Raw genomic sequence first — 17,775 nt, 5'->3', positions numbered from 1 at the left:
AGTTGCTCCCTCTTATGGAGAGATCTGGGATAGGGCAAGAAGAGACCCAGGAGGTGAAGCCATGGGAGCTTCTTGCCCTGAACAAGTCTGCTCCAAGGGAGAGGAGGCTCCCCAAAGTCCTGCCTGGCTTGGTGGGGAGCAGCCCCAGAGCATCACCCGGGGACCTCATGAAACCCCCTCCCCTCCCAGGAGTCCTGGCTCCAAGTCCCCCTGGCTCTTACCACTAGACCCCACTCCCCTCCCAGAGCTGGGGAGAGAACCCAGGAGTCCTGGCTCCCAGCCCCACCCCCCCGCTCTAACCACTAGACCCCACGCCCCTCCCAGAGCAGGGAGAACCCAGGGACCGGGCTCAGTCCGCGCAGGCGCGGGGGGAGGGAGGTGCCGCGGCTGCCCCGCTCTCTATGGTTTCCCCGCCGCCTAGAGCGGTTCTGCGCGGGCTGGAGGGGGAGGCCGCTTCCTGTTCTCGCTGGTCGCTGCTTCCGGCTGGGCCTGGCCCCGGGGAGAGGCGGAGGGGCCGGGCCGGGCCGGCCTGGGGAGCGCAGCGGTGAGTGGGAGGGGGAGTTTGGGGGCCGTGGGGAGGGGGAGTTTGGGGGGCGGGGGCCGTGGGGACGGGGGAATTTGGGGGTGGGGGCCGTGGTGGCGGGGCTCTGTGGGGAGGGGGAGTTTTGGGGGTGGGGGCCGTGGTGGCGGGGTTCTGTGGGGGAGCTGATGTCTGAGGGGGAGTTTTGGGGGGTGGGAGCCGTGGGGATGGGGCTCTATGGGGAGGGGGAGTTTGGGGGCGAGGGCCATGGGGACGGGGTTCTGGGGGGTGGGGGCCGGGGAATTTGGGGGTGGGGGCCGTGGGGATGGGGCTCTGTGGGGAGGGGGAGTTTTGGGGGTGGGGGCCATGGTGGCGGGGTTCTGTGGGGAGGGGGAGTTTTGGGGGCGGGGGCCGTGGTGACGGGGGAATTTGGGGGTGGGGGCCGTGGTGGCGGGGCTCTGTGGGGAGGGGGAGTTTTGGGGGTGGGGGCCGTGGTGGCGGGGTTCTGTGGGGGAGCTGATGTCTGAGGGGGAGTTTGGGGGGCAGATACTGGGACTGTGGGGGATGAACTCACTCGGCGTGTGGAAGGGGAGATGGCCACTGAGGATTTTAGGGGAGAAATTCCTGGGGATTTGAGGAGGGTTGTGGGGCAGAGCGTGGGATCCGGATCTACTGCGTTAGACTGAGCAGTTTGTGTCCCTAGCACAGGGGGGTTGAACCTGGGCACTGGCCCCACCACACCAGCAGGTGTTGCTGGCCAAGCTGGAATCCTGGTGGGCCCCGGCAGCAGGGATTGCTGAGCTCGAGCCCTCCTGCCTTGAGCTCCCTAGGCCGCTTCCAGGCCTAGGATTCTAGCCTCAGGAAGCTCTGTGGGCGGCTTCTAGTTATTGATTCCTGGGGCCGCAGCCCAGCCATTTTGTAACTGTCCTTCGCTGGCCCAAGCATGGCAATTGCTGTCCCCTTCTCTAAGAGGGAAATAGTTCTTCAGTCCCAGCCAGGTGAGCGAGCATGCTCCCCAAGCACCTGCTCAAGTCATCATGTGCTGTTCCAGAGCAGCAGGCACCGGTCTGAAGCCCCTGGCAGCGCTGGTCCCAAACAGGCTTTCATGATAACAAGACCCTGGTGGGATAATGACCGAGAACCATGACCTCGAGGGGGAAACAAGCTGCAGGAGAGAAGGAGACCTTAGCAACCAGATCATGATTCTAAAAATGCCCATAAGTGATGAGCCAGCGACAGGATCTGCAGAAAGCTGACTAGCATTGTCACCATTTGCGTCTGCACGCTCTCCAGGCGCTGTGTCTGCCCTCTGCAGTTGCCTCTTTAAGAAACACTGAAGTATTTGTAGCCCTGGGCAAAGGACAGGAGCCTAATGTGGTCTAGTCGAAAATCCCTTTGCGTCATAAGAGCCGTCATTGTAGACCCAGACCGGGGGTGTTGTGCGTTAAACTCCTGGGCTGGGAGTGGGTAACGGGCTATTCTTGGTCCATGAATGCCAGCACTGGAATTCTGCCTGCGTCATCCGGGAAGTGCAGTTGCTGTAATGAGATGTTGTTTCATTGCAGGCTTTTCAGCACCGTGAGAGCCAGGCCCCACTGGGGGTCTTTCTGGATTTCCCACAATGGTGTCAGTTACAATGGGTAAGTCTGAAATGATGATATTTTGATTTTGGAAGGTATCCCCTTTCTTGTGTAAACGGACGTCTCGGGAAGACAATAGCCCTGGTGTAAAGGCGCTCAGAAGAGCAGATTTTATCGGTAAGTTTTGTGGCATATTCAAATAGCAGAGGAATTCCGTGGCTGGTGCGTGAGCAGCCAGGCTGATGTGTGACAGCAGCTGTGAATGCTCAGCATGTGGTGCCGGGATCTGTGCCCTGAACTGCAGGAGAGATACAGAAGTGACATTGTGATCATGACTGAAAGCTCCCAAGGCCAGGAAATCCAGAGCTAAAGCCTATGACTCTGCTGCCGGTTGCAGCACATAGAGGATGATGTCCTGCTGTTATTTAGAGTCCTCTGCAGTTCTGATAACCTCTAGGGTGGCTTATGAAGAGTTCCTACTTTAATTCTGAATTTTGTTGCATTCTCAATTTACTTCATGAAGCCTGATCTTAGAATATATTCCAGGCTTTCCGCTGGAATGTACCGGCTGGCAATGATATACCGCTTTAATTTAGTGTCTCTCTCCTCTCTGTGTTTCCAAATGACTATGAATTTGATGGATAAGGAAGCTGCCGTGAAGCATTTTCAGTAACTGCTATGGGATAATTTGTGGCTGGTAAAGATTTAACCAACCACTGATTCTTTTCCTCCCCCCCGGAGAAGTAACACCAACATCTTCATGAAAGAATAATGTTGAAGCTAGTTGAAACTGACTAGAGGGAGGGAAAGAAGGCATCTGCTTGCTACTGATTGACTCTGCTGCTGTGTGGGTGTCTCAGGACTCTCCAAGCAGCACTGGGGGACTCAAAGTTTTGCCTGAGGGCCAGGGTAGCAACTTGCCAGGAGCCCAAGGGATGCATCGAAGTGACCGGCCATGCAGCAGATTGTGGTAGGCACTGTACGGCCACAGCAAAGCGAAGGTACCTGTCCCAATGAGTAAACAGTGCAAGTGTCAGACGAGAGGGCAGCCAGCCAGGGAGCACCAGGCAGCGATGAGCCCATGTTGGCCAGCATGATAGGCAGCGTTTTCATGATCATCCCCTGGTGATCGCGTTATGGGGATTTATGATTTCTCTGTTTTTTGTCTCTCTCTCTCCATGTCTCAAGCAGTTGTCACTGCCACTGCATGTATTGGCTGGCAGGATGACGACTCCAGGGCATGCAGCTCCTGTCGCATCTCTGCCTGGTTAGAGGGCATCACAGCAGACTGCTGGTAGTTTAATCACATTCTGTTTTGTGTCTTGCATCATTCAGCTACATCCGAGTGGATTCAGTTTTTTAAGGAAGCTGGGATTCCTCCAGGCCCTGCTGTCAACTACGCAGTTATGTTTGTGGATAACAGGTGAGGCTGCTGTGAGACACGGGCAACAATTTTCCATCACTTGAAAAAAAAAAATACTAGGCACAAACGTACGGAACTAAAAACGCTTCGCAGTCTCAGTTAGAGTGATGTCTTCATTAGAATACCCGAAAGGAGGGGGGTATATTCTAAACATGGGATGCCCTCTGTGCTTGTGAACAACTCACTGCCTGGCTCCCTGCCTCAGTTCCCCTCTTTACAGAGGTGCTGGTGAGAAGACAGGCTGCTTTTAAAATACCTTTCAGGTGTAAATAGCCCTGTGTGTGTTAAGTGTTAATTGTCTCAGGGACTTCCTTTCTGGGTGGGAGGAACAAGATTGCCACTAAAGAGTCTCTTGGGTAATTAATTGTTGGAGAATAATTACCCATTGGAACTTCTTATGGGGACATGAGGGATTCTCCATCACTGCCAGTTTAAATCAGGACTGGATGTTTTTCTAAAAGCTCTGCTCTAGGAATTAATGTGGGGCAGGTCTCTGGCCTGTGCTCTATAGGTGGTCAGACTAGTGTTGAATGGTCCCGTCTGGCCTTGGAACCTTGCTCCTAGCCGTTCTAGTCCCCATAGTTCTGTGCAGAGTCCTGGGCCCCTCACCTGCAGCCCCAGGGAGGGTACAGCTCACATTGCACCAATTGGCTTTTGCTGGGAGGACTGGACGTAGCTCTTCACTCCAGCCTGTCAGCAGCGCTCCTTGATCACCCAGCAGGGGTGACACATGAGACTTCTGTCAGATCTGACCCTGAGCTTCCCAGCACTTGTGGGCATGAAGATCCCATGATATATTTTGCAGGAGAAAGAAAGGGAATTAGCCCTGGTGTCCTGGCCAAATTCCAGTCTGCTTAATTGGTTACATTAACTATTAATCGGACACCTGATTCTCTTCCACTTCCAGCATTGTGAAGCCTTGCTGCAGTCTGTTACCAGCTGCTGCCCTCCATCACCGAGCTGGGATATGAGCTTTTCATACTTCACTTATCTTGTATGGGGTTCCTGAGGGTCAGTTAACTTGTAAATGCGTTGAGATCTTCCAGTGTAGGGCATGGAAAGTCGCTACCCATTGATGAAGTCTTTGCTCCATGCTTTGTTCTCTACAGAATCCAGAAGAACATGCTGCTGGACCTGAACAAGGAGATAATGAATGAGCTAGGGATCACGGTGGTGGGGGATATTATCGCTATCCTCAAGCACGCTAAAGTTGTTTACAGACAGGTAATCTCTCTGTCGGTGTGTTGCTTTGCACTGATCACGGCAGGGGCATGCTTCCTTGTCAGTGTGAGCTCAAGTAGGCTATTTCTGTGTGGGCAACCTGAGCTCCGTGCCAGGCCTGTGAACCACAGGGTGTAAAATATTCTATGAATCACATATTCTAAACTTTAGTGACTTCTGCCCTTTGGGAATGCCTCTGGATTTCCCCAGGAGCAAGGCTCACATTGGAAAGTGAGGGTAATTAACCATTGGGACAGCTTTCCAAAGGGCATGGTGGATTCTCCAGGATTTGGGGACTTCAGCTCAAGGCTGGATTCTTCTTTCTTTCAGTTGCCAACTTCCGAGGTAAATCCAGGACTCACTGGGGGAAACCCTCTGGCCTGTGTAGTGCAGGAGGCCAGACTGGATGACAGTGGTCCATTCTGGCCTTAATAGCTATGAATTTCAAAGATGTGGCAGCCCATGAAACCTTTCCTAGTGTCCTAACGCGTTCCTGTAACACCTTCTGTGTAAAGCTCTCCACCGGCTCTGAACCAACACGGCCAGGCTGAACGACAGTCTGGCAGCGTAGGAGGGGAGCCTATGCCCCCTTTTGTCTATGAGGTAAAGCGAGGCAGCAACGTGAGGCTACCCAGCTGCAGTCGCATAGCAAGTTACTGGCAGAGTTTGGAATAGAACCCAGGAGTTCTGACTCCGGCCCCTTTCTCTGAGTGCTAGACACTGCTCACTCCTCAGTGAATGCTGAACTCATGAGAGGTGAGGGGAAGAATTGAAAGTGCTAGACATTAGTTCATTCCTATGCCAAATCTCTGGGCAGAAAGCAGCTCTTATGCTGTATTGGCTGTTTGGAGCCGTCCCCTCCATCTGAGGTAGCCGGGTCTCCGTGCTGCTTCAGCCCTAAGAACTGTCCCGAGGGGAGTCCGAGAACCATGTGGGTGTTCGCTGTGCTTGAATGGAGCCTTCATGTCGCGTTGGGACTTTGCCGCCACGCTATCAGTGAGAGCAACGCTGACCTGAAAGCCTGTCTGACGAGAAATTGCCTTGGTCTCTTTTAGGAGATGTGCAAGGCCGCTACTGAATCGGTGTCCTCCAACCAGCCCAGTATGCAGTCAGAGCTCCGCAGGAACGCCACTAGCGGTAAGTACGGACCCGTGGCACCGACCCTGAGCTTCGGCCCTCTCAGTAAATCAGGTCTCTTCCCCATTTCCGCTCCGGAACACCTGAGCTTAGCCTCCGTCTCCTCCGAAACGGAGCGTCACACCTAATCGACATACGCTGGAGCACCTGGCAGCTGTCTGCATCTCCAGTACTGATGTGTAGCCCATGGGGACCACAGGCCCCAGCAGTAGATGTGCTCGCTTGAGTCTGGCTAGCTGGTGATTCCCACTAGCCCTGATGTTGCCTCTGGGCTGCTCTTCTGTATTCAAAGGAGGTGCCATTGTCTGGGCTCCTCTTTGACAACTCCCAAGACACAGTCTCTTGTCTTTATGAATATGGTACTAGAATTGCATGGCAAATGACCTCATTGCTGGCTGTCCTGCGTTACTGGGGTGTAGGCCGTAGTTGTAATACCCATCGTCCTCTGCTCCACTCCGTTGTTTAACGGGGCAGGGCTAGCCCCTTCTCAGCCTGAGCAAGCCCCTGGGGTTTGGGGAGCTAGGGAGCAGAACAGGAGCCCTGCTCCATCTTGTACGCTGGAAATAGGTCACTGGTGCCTGATTCTGCTTCGTCACCAGCTATTCTTGCCTTCCAGCCACCACCCGTATGATCGCTAACAGCTTAAGCCGAGATTCGCCACCTGCCACCCCTGTCCGAAGACCTGACACCAGTACGTCCAAAATCTCTGTTACTGTGTCCAACAAAACGGCTGTGAAGAATGCAAAAGCAGGTATGAGGGAAACCTGTGAAATGCAGCATTGGGAGCTCTTTTTTTCCTCATTATTCTAAAATGTTATGTGCTGTTGCTGTGAGCTACTTACCAGCTGCTGTGTTCCACCCCAGAGCTGGTTGGGTTTCTATGGTGCACAAGGTGATTTCTGTCTAGTTGTGTGATTACTGATTCCATTTTGTGATATGGAGCTCTAAGGTGCTGTGTAAATGTAAATTACTGCTCTAAATGATTGGAGGGGGGAATCTCAAGATTGCCACTATATCCACAACCTCCCGCTTCCAGGTCGCCAGTTCAGAGCCAGTCTAGCCTAGAGGTGCTGCCATCTAGTGGCTGTTGGTAGGTGTCATGGTTTGGGGGATTTCTGTCCCCTCTTGTAGTCTTTTCCAAGTGCACCTACTCCCTCAAGAGGCTCCCACTCTCAGGCTGGGATACGAGGCTGCGGCACTGTGCTTCTGCCCAGTAGGTGCTACTGACCTCAGTAGCCGCAGGCCTGTTCCTCGAGGGGCTTGTGAGCAGCACTGAGCATTGTTTGATCTCAGGAGAGGGAACCTAGCCTCACAAGAGAATAGAGCTTAAAACAGCAAAAAACTGACCTGCCTAGAGGCTCGTCTTCCCTTGGCAGAGATCCTAGCAGACTCAGCTTCCTCGTCAGCCTCAGCCTCGGGAAGTCGAGGGGCAGTTTCTCCCCGTTAACTGTCTCCCGTCCAGGGAGTTTGTTTCTTTAAATCCACCTCAGGCTTTTGAGTTGGGTGTCGCAGTCCTGGGAAAGCTGGGCTTGGCAGGGTAGCAGCATATCACAGTTAATTGTCAGGGGTGTTTGCTATGGGGCTCGTATTTGGGCTGTTGTCTGTTTTCCTGCCCCCTCGGTTACTGCAGTGTGTGCATAACAGTAAACATCTTTGCAATACTCAGACAAACGTATGGAGCATATAAAATTCATAGATCGTCACAGGCAACTCCAAATCCGTCAATGGGGGTCTCAGTCCAGGTGCTAGAGGACAGATATTCCCCTCACTGAAATCCCCCCCAGCACTAACAGCAGGTGGTTGTCAGTATTCCCGGCAGAGAAGCCAAGGACTGCATGGTCAGCACAGAGCGAGCCGGCCGGGGAGGCGGAGGGGGGGCTCCCTCCAGGGCTGCCCCCATATGGTACCTGGTTGGACAGAGGATGTCAGTCCCACGGCTGGCAGGCCTGCTAATGCTATAGCTGGGTCACAGGGGAGCTGCACTGCACGGCGACGTGGGGAAGGGGAGGATTCTTGCTAGTTGTTCTGATCCGAAATCCAGCACTGGAATGTACTTAGTGACTCTGGTTTTGTATTAGCTGCGTCCTGTAAGAAAGGAATATGGGAGAAAAACAGGGCCACAGAACTAAACCCAACGTGTTCTTAAATCGCTGCGTAAAGGCCTCTGGGCAGGAGTGGTGACCAGGGAACCTTCTGGGCCATGTATTGATCTCCCCAAAGCTCTTTGGATGGACGAGGGAGCTCAGACTAGTTCTTGGGGAGACCAGCTGGAACGGAGCAAACGACCGAGCTCCAGTTCCTCACAGATAGCTGAACTGGCACACCTGGAGCAGCCTGCAGCCCTGCCCTGATTCTGCAGATTAAGCCATAGAGGGGGAGCTCTGGAGTGAGGTCTCCTTGTGGAGACTTCAGTTAGTTCTACCAGATCCACTCCTGAGCAGTGCGGCGTGGTCACCAGTGACACTACGGCTAAAGAAAGGACCCAATCCAGCATGGTTTGCAGTATCCAGAGTGGGCTTTGATTGGTCCCTTTCCCCAATCTGTTCATCTGCAGTGGATCTGCCAGTCCCTGAGGCCAAGCAGCTGCCTCCTCTGCAGGCTTCCTGGAGAGAAGAGAGTGCATCACAGCAGCTCTAGGACACACAGTGACTGTTGGGCTGCTGTACCTTAATCCATCCCTAAATATTGACTCCTCTGCCAACGAGCCTCTGGAAGGAAAATGCTTTATCCAGTGGGATCCCTAGAGCGTGGGAGCTGAGGGGTAAAGCTGGAGTTAGCAGAGTCTGATCTCTTCTCCCCTTCGGCTTTTCTCCAGCGTTATGCGATCCAGCGGACGAGAGCCTGGTGAGCCCGGTGAAACGACGGCGAGTTACAGCGGAGATGGAAGGGAAGTACATCATCAACATGCCAAAAGGTACCACGCCCAGGACTAAGAAAATCCTGGAACAGCAGGCAGCAAAAGGTACCCCTGGTATGTTCTTAGCCCCTTGGCAAATTGTGTCTGTCTGTCTTCCCCAGAGCCAGCTGGCACACTGATGAACCCCACGTCAAGAGAGATCAGGTGGAGGAGGCCGTATCTTTTATTGAACCAACTTCTGCTGGTGAGAGAGAGCAGCTTTCGAGCCGCACAGAGCCCTCCATCTGTCCGGGAAAGGAACTCTCAGCGTCCCAGCAAAGTGCAAGGTGGAACAGTGTTTAGCACATTCAGTCTTACGATCTGTGCTAGCAACTTATGCTAACCAAGCTGTTCCACCCTGTGGTTAGCTGTGCCGCTCTGGGTACCTTCCCAGCCCCGAAGAAGGGCTCTGTGCTTCTCTCTCACCCCCCTGGTCTCTAGTATCATGGCAATGACATGCCTACAGCTGCACTGCCTGCACCCTGGTGGCTTGCAGTGAATGTAGCTGCTGGTGGTTAGCAGAGACCTGGTGCTTAAGACCCGCTTTTACAATGGCAGATGAACAGTACTTCCTTCTCCACGCCCGCTCAGCGAGCACGTGGGACTAGCAAGGGGGGCAAGCGGCACCCAACCAGCCCCGTGAGGCTGACACGCTGGGTTCATACACACAAGGTCTGATCTAGAGATGGGTTTGTGCCAGCGGGTGTGATATCATGAACAGTGTGGTAATGCTGGTACAACCCCATGTGTACAACCCCATGGGCACTGCGTCCACATGACGGGGTGCGCTGGTACAGTTAAAGGAGGGCACTAGACAAGGCCTTCATGTACGTGGGACTTTCAAGGGAGGCATGAAAGCCAAGGTCCTGTTGAGAGTCCCGCAGAGAGCCCGAGAGCACCTGGCTGGTTTCTGAGAGAATCCTGGCCAAGTGCTCCTTTCCCACAGAGTCGAGCAGCATGTTGTACCCTGGCCGCCGTGCTCCACTCCAGAGGTGGCTGCATGTCCAGAGGGCTGTGCAGCTCTTTGTGAGCCTTTGGAAGGAAGAGTGGGAGAGGCATGTCGAATATTCTCCGTCGGATGTCAGTGGGGGTACCATCTGCAGCAGGGCTTGCAGCATGTGCTGCTAAGGGGCAGGGGAGGGCAAGGTGACCATTTCTTGCTGAACCGTGCTCACAGCCCACAGGATGCCCCTTGGGGTTTTCGTAAAACCTTCCCCAGTTTCCTTCTTGTGGAAGCCTGAAAGCACTTCTCTCGTCTTGGCTGCTGCTAGGTGTGCCCAGGACGTCTGTGTTTGACCGGCTGGGAGCTGAGATGAAGGCAGACACAACCACGGGGAATAAGGTGAGAGGAAAGGGGGTTTCCATAGCGGTGGAACCTGACTAGCTTGTGAGAGAGGGCCCTGCGTCCTGGCCAGAAGTCCCTTGCTGTGCTCTGTGTCCCATTGAAATCCCGGGATGGCTCACCATGAGGGTCGGACAGTCTGGCTCCTGGTATCATAGGCAGGCACATGTGCTTTGCACAGGCAGGATTGAAATGCGATTTGCGGGGGCTCCCAGAGCTCCTTCTCATCCTGCTCGGTGTTACCACTCTGGGCCCATGGCTGCTGTGCCTGTTCTCGCAGCCGCCTTCATTGAGATGGTCATTCAGGATCCGCAGCCACGGTCGAAAGGCTGAGAAGGGGTCATTGGTCACTTCTGCTACAGCCGGTGTTCTTTAAAGCCGAGAGAATGAGCCCTCTGCTCCCGGGCTGTTTGCGGCCTTGGTGAAAAGAATCAGGTCTGAGATTCGTTCCTAGTGGACAAGTGCTCGCGTCACAGAAATAACCATGATACGTTGCATCCCTGTTGGCAGCCTTAACCAAGAGAGGGTGTTAAATAGGTCCCCTCTGAGCCATGGGGTGCATGTTGGGGGGAGGGGAGGGGAAGCACTTGCCCTGATGCTTCTCTGCCTGTTCTGGAGGTGGAGGACCTGGGTCTCTATGGTTGACACTTCATGCCTGTCTGTCAGCGCATTCACATCAAAACCTGAGACGCACCTGAAACAGAGAGTGGGGCTGGGCCGGGATTGGGGAATCCTGGGATCTGTTCCCAGCTCTGCCACCAACCTCTGAATGACCTTGGGCTAATCATGCCCCTCTGTTCCTCAGTTTCCCCATCTCTGCTCTGAGCTAGATACTGATCTCGTGTTCTACGTCAGAGCGAGGTGGTTGTGTGACTGTTAACCCGCTGGAATTGTATGGCTCTCTCCAGTGAACACGAAGTGGAAGAATATTTTACCAACCGTGCTCTGTTTTAGGAGAAGAATAATCCTTTGCTCTGATCTAGCACTTTTTGTCAGTGCATCTTGGAGCACATCACAGAAGAGGGCTATATAATGTTCCCCAGCTGGGGAAACTGAGGCACAGCGCAGGAAGGGGACTTGCTCCAGGTCACCCAGCAGGCAGGTAGCAGAGCTGGGAACAGAACCTGTGCCCCAGTCCAGTGCTCCGTCCACTAGGCCGCACTGCCAACCCATTTTTATTCCTTTTGGCCATGTGTTACTAATGCCTGTGATGCATTGCAGCCTACAGGGGTCTTCAGCCGACTGGGGGACGCACTGGAGGCAGAGGAGGACAAAGCCACGGAGAGTGACGACGACTGCTCCGTCCTGCAGTATGCTGGGGTCCTGAAGAAGCTCTCCAAGCCTTTACGCAAGGAACATGCCGAACCAGGAGTAACCATCAAAGCAAAAGCCACGAGCTCGGAGGCAAAACCAGCTGTGACGACCATTCGGCGACTTGGCAACAAGAGCTCCAGCCTGACAGTGAAGGAAAAGAAGCTGGAATCAACGTCCAAAGTCAGCGTCATCCAGAGACTGGGCAAGCCCTCCCTGCCCACCGAGGCCCAGGACAGCAGCATCACCAGCACGAAGAACAAAGCTGCACCACAGTTCAGGGTCACTCTAAAGAGGACTTTGGGTAGCGCTAAGGTAAGCAGCACCAGCGAAATCTATAGCGCTCAGATGGACAATACAGGGACTGTTAGTGTCTTTAAAAGACTGGGCAAGAAGGCAAACTGATCGGTGAACAGCGCCTGGAAGGTTTGGTTCTGTAGCTGCTAATACCCGAACCACTTGGTCCTTTGTCTGCGTTGTTACCTCTCTCTTTACGTGCATGAAACTCTGTGTGGGGGATCCCCAGAGACCTGTCTCTGTCTCCTTCGGCAGGATCGGGGCACCTGGCCCAGACCCAACTTGGCTTGAGTGGAGTGTGCGTTTGCTCTGCTCCTGGCTCATTCCTTACCATTAAACTCAAAAGGCACAAGCCGCTGTGTGAAATGAGTTGGGATCCTTGCAGGGTGGCTGCCTACATCAAAACAGAACCATCGCAATTGGTGTGAGTTGTGCTCCCCCTTGCCTGGAGGCCCCAGCAGAGAAGACCAGGCGAGAATGGGTCATGGAGACTACGCCCCTCCTGCCCGCAGTGGGTCCGCAGCACGGCAGCAGTCTGGGCTCTGGCTAATGGAGGGTTTTCCTCTCCCAGGCTGTCGGCCAAGCGCCTTTCACCAGCGCTAAAGTTCACTGAAAGCTTTTTTCTATTCTTTTTTTCTATCTTTTTCCCTCTGCAGGTTCTTGCCTGTATCTAGGAAGTAGCATCTCGAGGTCTCCATACAGAGATAATACGGAGCGGGGACACTGTGCTGGAACTCTTGAGTCTAAGAGGGTTTCCTAGCAACTTATAAAACCAAATGTAAGGGCTCCAGGACACTGTGCAGGTGCCTGTTTGAATGCTGTCAGTCCAAGAGTATTAATCTGAGACCCACGGGAGATGTCTCTTCTCCTTCCATCCTCACACCTGCTCTTATGCAAACATTTCTTAGTCCCTGTGCTAGCATCACTCCATCTGCCTCGGCCAGTACAACATTACGCTTGTATTCCAGGCATGGGGTTCCCCCCGGATCTGTGCAGATCTTGCACTCTGAGAGTGCGGCATGGATTCAGACAGGTCCATGGGCAGCTCCAGAGTCTGCCAGGAACATGCTAAGAGTATGCGTGGCCTGGATTTGTTTGGCCAGTTCAAGAAGAAATATTTTGTTTGTGGGGGATGGGGAGATATTTTGTTCAGACTTCAGTGGCCAGTTGCCCTCAAATGTAAAGGTAGCACAGTTCTGCACAGGGCCGGCTTTCTCTTCGGATTTGCCAGCTCAGAGTCAATTGGCCTCGTCCCCAGAGGCTAGATACTGGCGTTGCTTTCCAGGAGACAGCATAACTGCCCTCTTTATGGGATTTCAGCCTCCTCATGCTGAGAGGTTTGGTTTTGAGTGGCACAGAGATTCAGCAGTGAAGTAATTTTGCACATGTGCAAATACAAAGGCAGATGTTTGGCTTTGATTACTTCTCAGCTTCTCTGCCCCCAGGGGAGGCAACAGGCCTTGCTCCCCTTCCTAAAAGGCAGGACTCTTGTACATTATTTTGTGTAGGGAGACTAGCCCATCATGAGCCTGGGACAGGAGCCAGGGTCACTCCCATGCTGTGTGGTGGCCCCCGTGCGAAGCCCCATTCCGAGTGGACACGTGTCTATCAAAGAGCCATCGGTGCAGTTGGTGCTGCCACTCCTGGGGGACGCCTGTGCAGAGAGGCCGAGGGCTGAGTCCTGGACAGCATGCTCCTCTCTCTGCTCTAGGGCAGAATATAGCATACGGCAGGGGCAGCTTGTCCTGTTTCTTAGGGAGTCGGGGGCTGTCAGGCTGGGGGCTGGCTGGTTCAGAGGGCTTTGTTTGTGCTCCCCTCTCCCTCACGAAAAGGGATTGCTCCTCCCAAGTACTTACGGGGGGGAGGTGGTTAATGCCTGTCAGGCTAGCTGGGCAGCTGTGAGGAGTTCCCAGACAAAGCTTGGCGGTGTGCCGAGAGGGGTTCCCTGCGGGACCACCAGACTAAGGTGGTCACGTGCAGCCCACAGACCTGGAGCGTGGCATGCAGCTGCACTCCTCCACTCTCTGCTGGTGAGTGCTGCACGATATTCGGATAAGGAGCCCTAGGTCCGTGCTAAGTGGGTTATCTTGCTAAAGAGAGTGGACTGGCCCCAGCGTCTTGGCTGGGAGCGTCTGCGGGATGTGGCAGCGGAGCAAAGACAAGTGGCTGTCGTTGGCCTCCTTACCAATTGATTAAAAGCGGTGGTCACTGTGGACCACCTGTGCCCTAAAACCAGGGCTGTGTTAGCCTGCCACGTCGGGCGGCTTCAGGTCTCTGTGTGTTGGTGCTTAGCTGAGGCGCTGGCCTGAAGGACTGACTGTTAATCCAAACAACAATTCTTCCTTCTTTATCTACTGTTCTTTATTAAGCCAAACCAGAGGTTTAATATCTCTGGTTTAGGCCGCCTCCTCAGGAGATCCTGTCCCTTTTGCTGTGGGTTTACTGCATCCCTTTAGCTTCTCTATTTTAGAATCGGTTTTTAAGTGGTTGCCTGTATTGGCCTTTGTTTGTTCTGAAGCGCTGACTTGTCTTGTGATGCCCGCTTTGCCGGTGCGGTCGGCTTTATACCAGGTTAAAACCCAAGTGTTCCGCTGGGGGACAGAGAGGAGGAGGAGACTCTTTTCTGCAGGCTGTTTCTGAGGGGAGGGGATGGGGTCATTGGATCCAAGAAAGGGAAGTTTGGGTGTGTGTCTGTGTCACCTCCCTCCCCCGCAAGACAAAATAGGAAAGTTGGCATAACCCATTTCTGGGGGTTTACATCGTGCTTTCGAAAGGAGGGGTCCGTGTTCTGAATGGTTTTAGACTGTTCGAGGCAAAACACTTCTTTTAAGTAGGAGAATGAAATCTGCGCACAGGCTACATTGTGCAGTCGGCCGCCGGGAGGTGGTAGAGATTTGTGTAATGCACTCAGGGCATGTGCCGTGATTCTTCAAGGATTTGACGTGCTGTTGCAATAAAGCATAAAAAAAGCCATACTTCTCTCACCCCTCCTTGGGCTTTAATGGATCTCTGCTGCTCGGAAATCCCTCTGGTTGCATTTAATGCAAGATTCCCTCTGCAGATAGGGATAGTACTGTCGACCTACTCAGCACCTCCAGAGCCTCAGTGTGAAAAGGGCTGCACAGTGGTGGATGTTACTCCCCTCCCTCGCAGATAAACTACTACCCAGAGTGCAGCGGTGACCTGCCCAAGGAAGGGTCCTGGCAAATCCGGGGGCGAGGGCAGGGAGCGGAGTCCTAGGCCCAGGTTGAGATGTCCAGCTCTTGTTCCTAGAGACTAACCCACCCCCTCCTGCCCAGGATGCTCAACGTTTTACCCCTAGCAGTTATGCGGGGGGTTGGGAGGTTGTGCTTTATTGAACAGCTTTTCCATTGACTGTGCTCCCTGGGGCAAAACTACCACGTTGCCCAACAGCGTGCGTGAGACTTGTCTCTCCTCCATCACTTGGCAAAAGAAAATCCGAGGGTTTTAATTAACGCTTGTCTTCCTGCTCCTGCTCTTCACCAGATCCCCCAGCCAGAAGGAGCTTTCTGAGCAGCTGGTGTGACCTGTCTAACCCACCTGCCGCTCCATCCTTCCCACCCTGTGCTGCTTTCACTCAGTCAGCTCTTTACTGAGGATGTTGCTGAGTTCTGCCCCTGTCTTCCCCTGCGGGGGGATGCTGCCTTCTCTGCTTCCTGTGCCAAGGGGTAGGGGACCAGTGCTGGTAAGCAACTGCTGTGTTCCACCCTGCCCTGGGGCGAGGAAGGGATGTAGGGAATAGATACACTGTCAAGTGTGTAGGATGCTACCCAAGAATTGTTGCAACTGCACTGTAGCAAACACTCCTACACGGAACTCCTAGGCTGATTTCAGTGCTAACTTCTCTTTCTGGGTGTCTGCACAGCGGGGGGCGGGGGGCGAGCCTCCCCACAACCTCATGCAGTGGGGCTGATGCAGCTTAGGCTCTCATGCCCCCACCTCCCTGAGATTGACAGCCCAAGTGGCAACATCCACACAGCTACTGTTAGCACACCAGCATGAGACCTGCGGGCACCAGTCTGCTGGGCTCACCCTGCTGCAGTGTGGATGTGTGTCAGCGAGTGGGGCTAGTGCCTGGTGGGGCTTGGGCTCCAGGCTAATGCTGGCAGCTGGCTGGGGGGCCGGGCCCTGCTCCCCCGGACGCTGGGGTTCTGCTGGCAGCTGGTTGGGGGGCCGGGCCCTGCTCCCCCGGACGCTGGGGTTCTGCTGGCAGCTGGCTGGGGGGCCGGGCCCTGCTCCCCCCCGCCCCCGCATGCTGGGGTTCTGCTGGCAGCTGGTGAGAGGGGCCGGGCCCTGCCCCCCCCCCCAGCCCCTGGGGTTCTGCTGGCAGCTGGTGAGAGGGGCCGGGCCCTGCCCCCCCCAGACCCTGGGGTTCTGCTGGCAGCTGGTGAGGGGCTGGGCCCTGCCCCCCCCCCCCCTGGGGTTCTGCTGGCAGCTGGTGAGAGGGGCCGGGCCCTGCCCCCCCCAGACCCTGGGGTTCTGCTGGCAGCTGGTGAGGGGCTGGGCCCTGCCCCCCCCCCCTGGGGTTCTGCTGGCAGCTGGTGAGAGGGGCCGGGCCCTGCCCCCCCCCCAGACCCCGGGGTTCTGCTGGCAGCTGGTGAGAGGGGCCGGGCCCTGCCCCCCCCCCCCCGGGGTTCTGCTGGCAGCTGGTGAGAGGGGCCGGGCCCTACCCCCCCCCAGACCCCGGGGTTCTGCTGGCAGCTGGTGAGAGGGGCTGGGCCCTGCTCCCCCCGCCCCCCCGGGTTCTGCTGGCAGCTGGTGAGAGGGGCCGGGCCCTGCCGGGCCCTGCCCCCCCCAGACCCCGGGGTTCTGCTGGGAGCTGGGGAGAGGGGCCGGGCCCTGCCCCCCCCCCCCCGGGGTTCCTGTTCCCACCCCTCTTTGCTGCTCCAAAATCAGTTCTGCGCTATGGAAATTTATGCAAATCTATGGCGAGGGGCGGGGCTCTCGGTGTCCCGCCCACCAGGGGTGCTGCGCTGCCCGCGTGCGGACGTGGTAGACTGAGCGGCGCGGAGCAGGCGCACTGGGCTTCAAGTCCGCGCAGGCGCAGTGCGGCGGCGCCGACCAATGCGGCTTGGACGCATGCGCAGCGCGCGCTGTCCCGCCGTTCCTGCGCAGTGCGGCCCCTGGGCGGGTCCCGTAGCGCCCCCCGCTTCCGGTGCGCTGGAGCCCGGCGGGAGGGGTTTCCGGGAGCGCGGGTGCTGCGGGGCCTGACGCGGCGGTGGAGCTGGGCACCGCGGGGAGGGAGGCGGCACCGGGATGAGCAGCGGCCGCCGAGGGAGCCCGGGGCGCCCGTGACAGGTGGGGAGCCGGGCCCGGAACGAGCCTCGCGATGGTACCGCCCGCGCCCCCCTCCCCGCCGCGATGGTACCGCCCGCGCCCCCCTCCCCGCCGCGATGGTACCGCCCGGGCCCCCCTGCCCGCGGCCCCCCCCCGCGATGGTACCGCCCGGGCCCCCCTGCCCGCGGCCCCCCCCCCCGCGATGGTACCGCCCGGGCCCCCCTGCCCGCGGCCCCCCCCCCGCGATGGTACCGCCCGGGCCCCCCTGCCCGCGGCCCCCCCCCCGCGATGGTACCGCCCGGGCCCCCCTGCCCGCGGCCCCCCCCCCGCGATGGTACCGCCCGGGCCCCCCTGCCCGCGGCCCCCCCCCCGCGATGGTACCGCCCGGGCCCCCCTGCCCGCGGCCCCCCCCGCGATGGTACCGCCCGGGCCCCTTGACCGACCGCTCCGCCCCCCCACGGTACTTCGCAGATTCCACCCGCTCGGTCCCAGCCGGGATCTCCCTGGCCGCCCTGTGATGGTAGCGCCGGAGCCCCCCCCTCCCGTTGGAACCGGCCAGACCCCTCGGGCACCGGTCCCCGGAGTGCAGGGGGGGCCAGGCTGGAGTGGGGGCCGGAGTGGGGGGGGTCTGTCGCCTCGGGCCTGGGGGGGCCGGGCTGAGGGGTCTGTCCCCCGGGCCGGGCGTGGGGGGAGTCTGTCCCCCGGGGTGGGGGGGGGGGGCCGGGCGGGGGTGGGTCTGTCCCCCGGGGT

At 56.7% G+C, this 17,775-nt stretch overlaps 2 protein-coding genes across 6 annotated transcripts in view; both read left to right on the top strand.

The window, feature by feature from the left end:
* Positions 1 to 432: 432 nt before the first annotated feature.
* C18H19orf47 (chromosome 18 C19orf47 homolog) lies at positions 433 to 14,700 on the top strand. Of its 3 annotated transcripts, XM_050928584.1 has the most exons (10): positions 433 to 544; positions 2,086 to 2,160; positions 3,436 to 3,523; positions 4,633 to 4,747; positions 5,800 to 5,881; positions 6,498 to 6,632; positions 8,697 to 8,852; positions 10,049 to 10,119; positions 11,341 to 11,745; positions 12,384 to 14,700. In XM_050928584.1, exons 2-10 carry the CDS (start codon positions 2,142 to 2,144, stop codon positions 12,399 to 12,401), a joined length of 1,089 nt encoding a protein of 362 aa, XP_050784541.1. In that variant the 5' UTR covers positions 433 to 544; positions 2,086 to 2,141; the 3' UTR covers positions 12,402 to 14,700. The 3 variants fall into 3 exon arrangements, with proteins under 3 accessions (XP_050784541.1, XP_050784540.1, XP_050784538.1); XM_050928583.1 differs by having other exon boundaries at positions 8,697 to 8,843; positions 11,341 to 14,700; XM_050928581.1 differs by having other exon boundaries at positions 11,341 to 14,700.
* Positions 14,701 to 16,937: 2,237 nt separating this feature from the next.
* Positions 16,938 to 17,775, top strand: part of AKT2 (AKT serine/threonine kinase 2) — a 33,686-nt gene continuing 32,848 nt past the window's right edge. For 2 of the 3 annotated variants that reach the window (XM_050928556.1, XM_050928555.1), the window contains exon 1: positions 16,942 to 17,046. The gene's annotated coding sequence lies outside the window, so the exon portion shown is untranslated. Of the gene's footprint in view, positions 17,047 to 17,775 lie in introns of all 3 variants that reach the window. The other variant, XM_050928554.1, reaches the window with a different exon arrangement.

This window comes from Gopherus flavomarginatus, chromosome 18 (assembly GCF_025201925.1).
Source record: "Gopherus flavomarginatus isolate rGopFla2 chromosome 18, rGopFla2.mat.asm, whole genome shotgun sequence".
Lineage (NCBI taxonomy): Eukaryota > Metazoa > Chordata > Testudines > Testudinidae > Gopherus > Gopherus flavomarginatus.
This window is presented reverse-complemented; position numbering and strand designations above follow the sequence as displayed.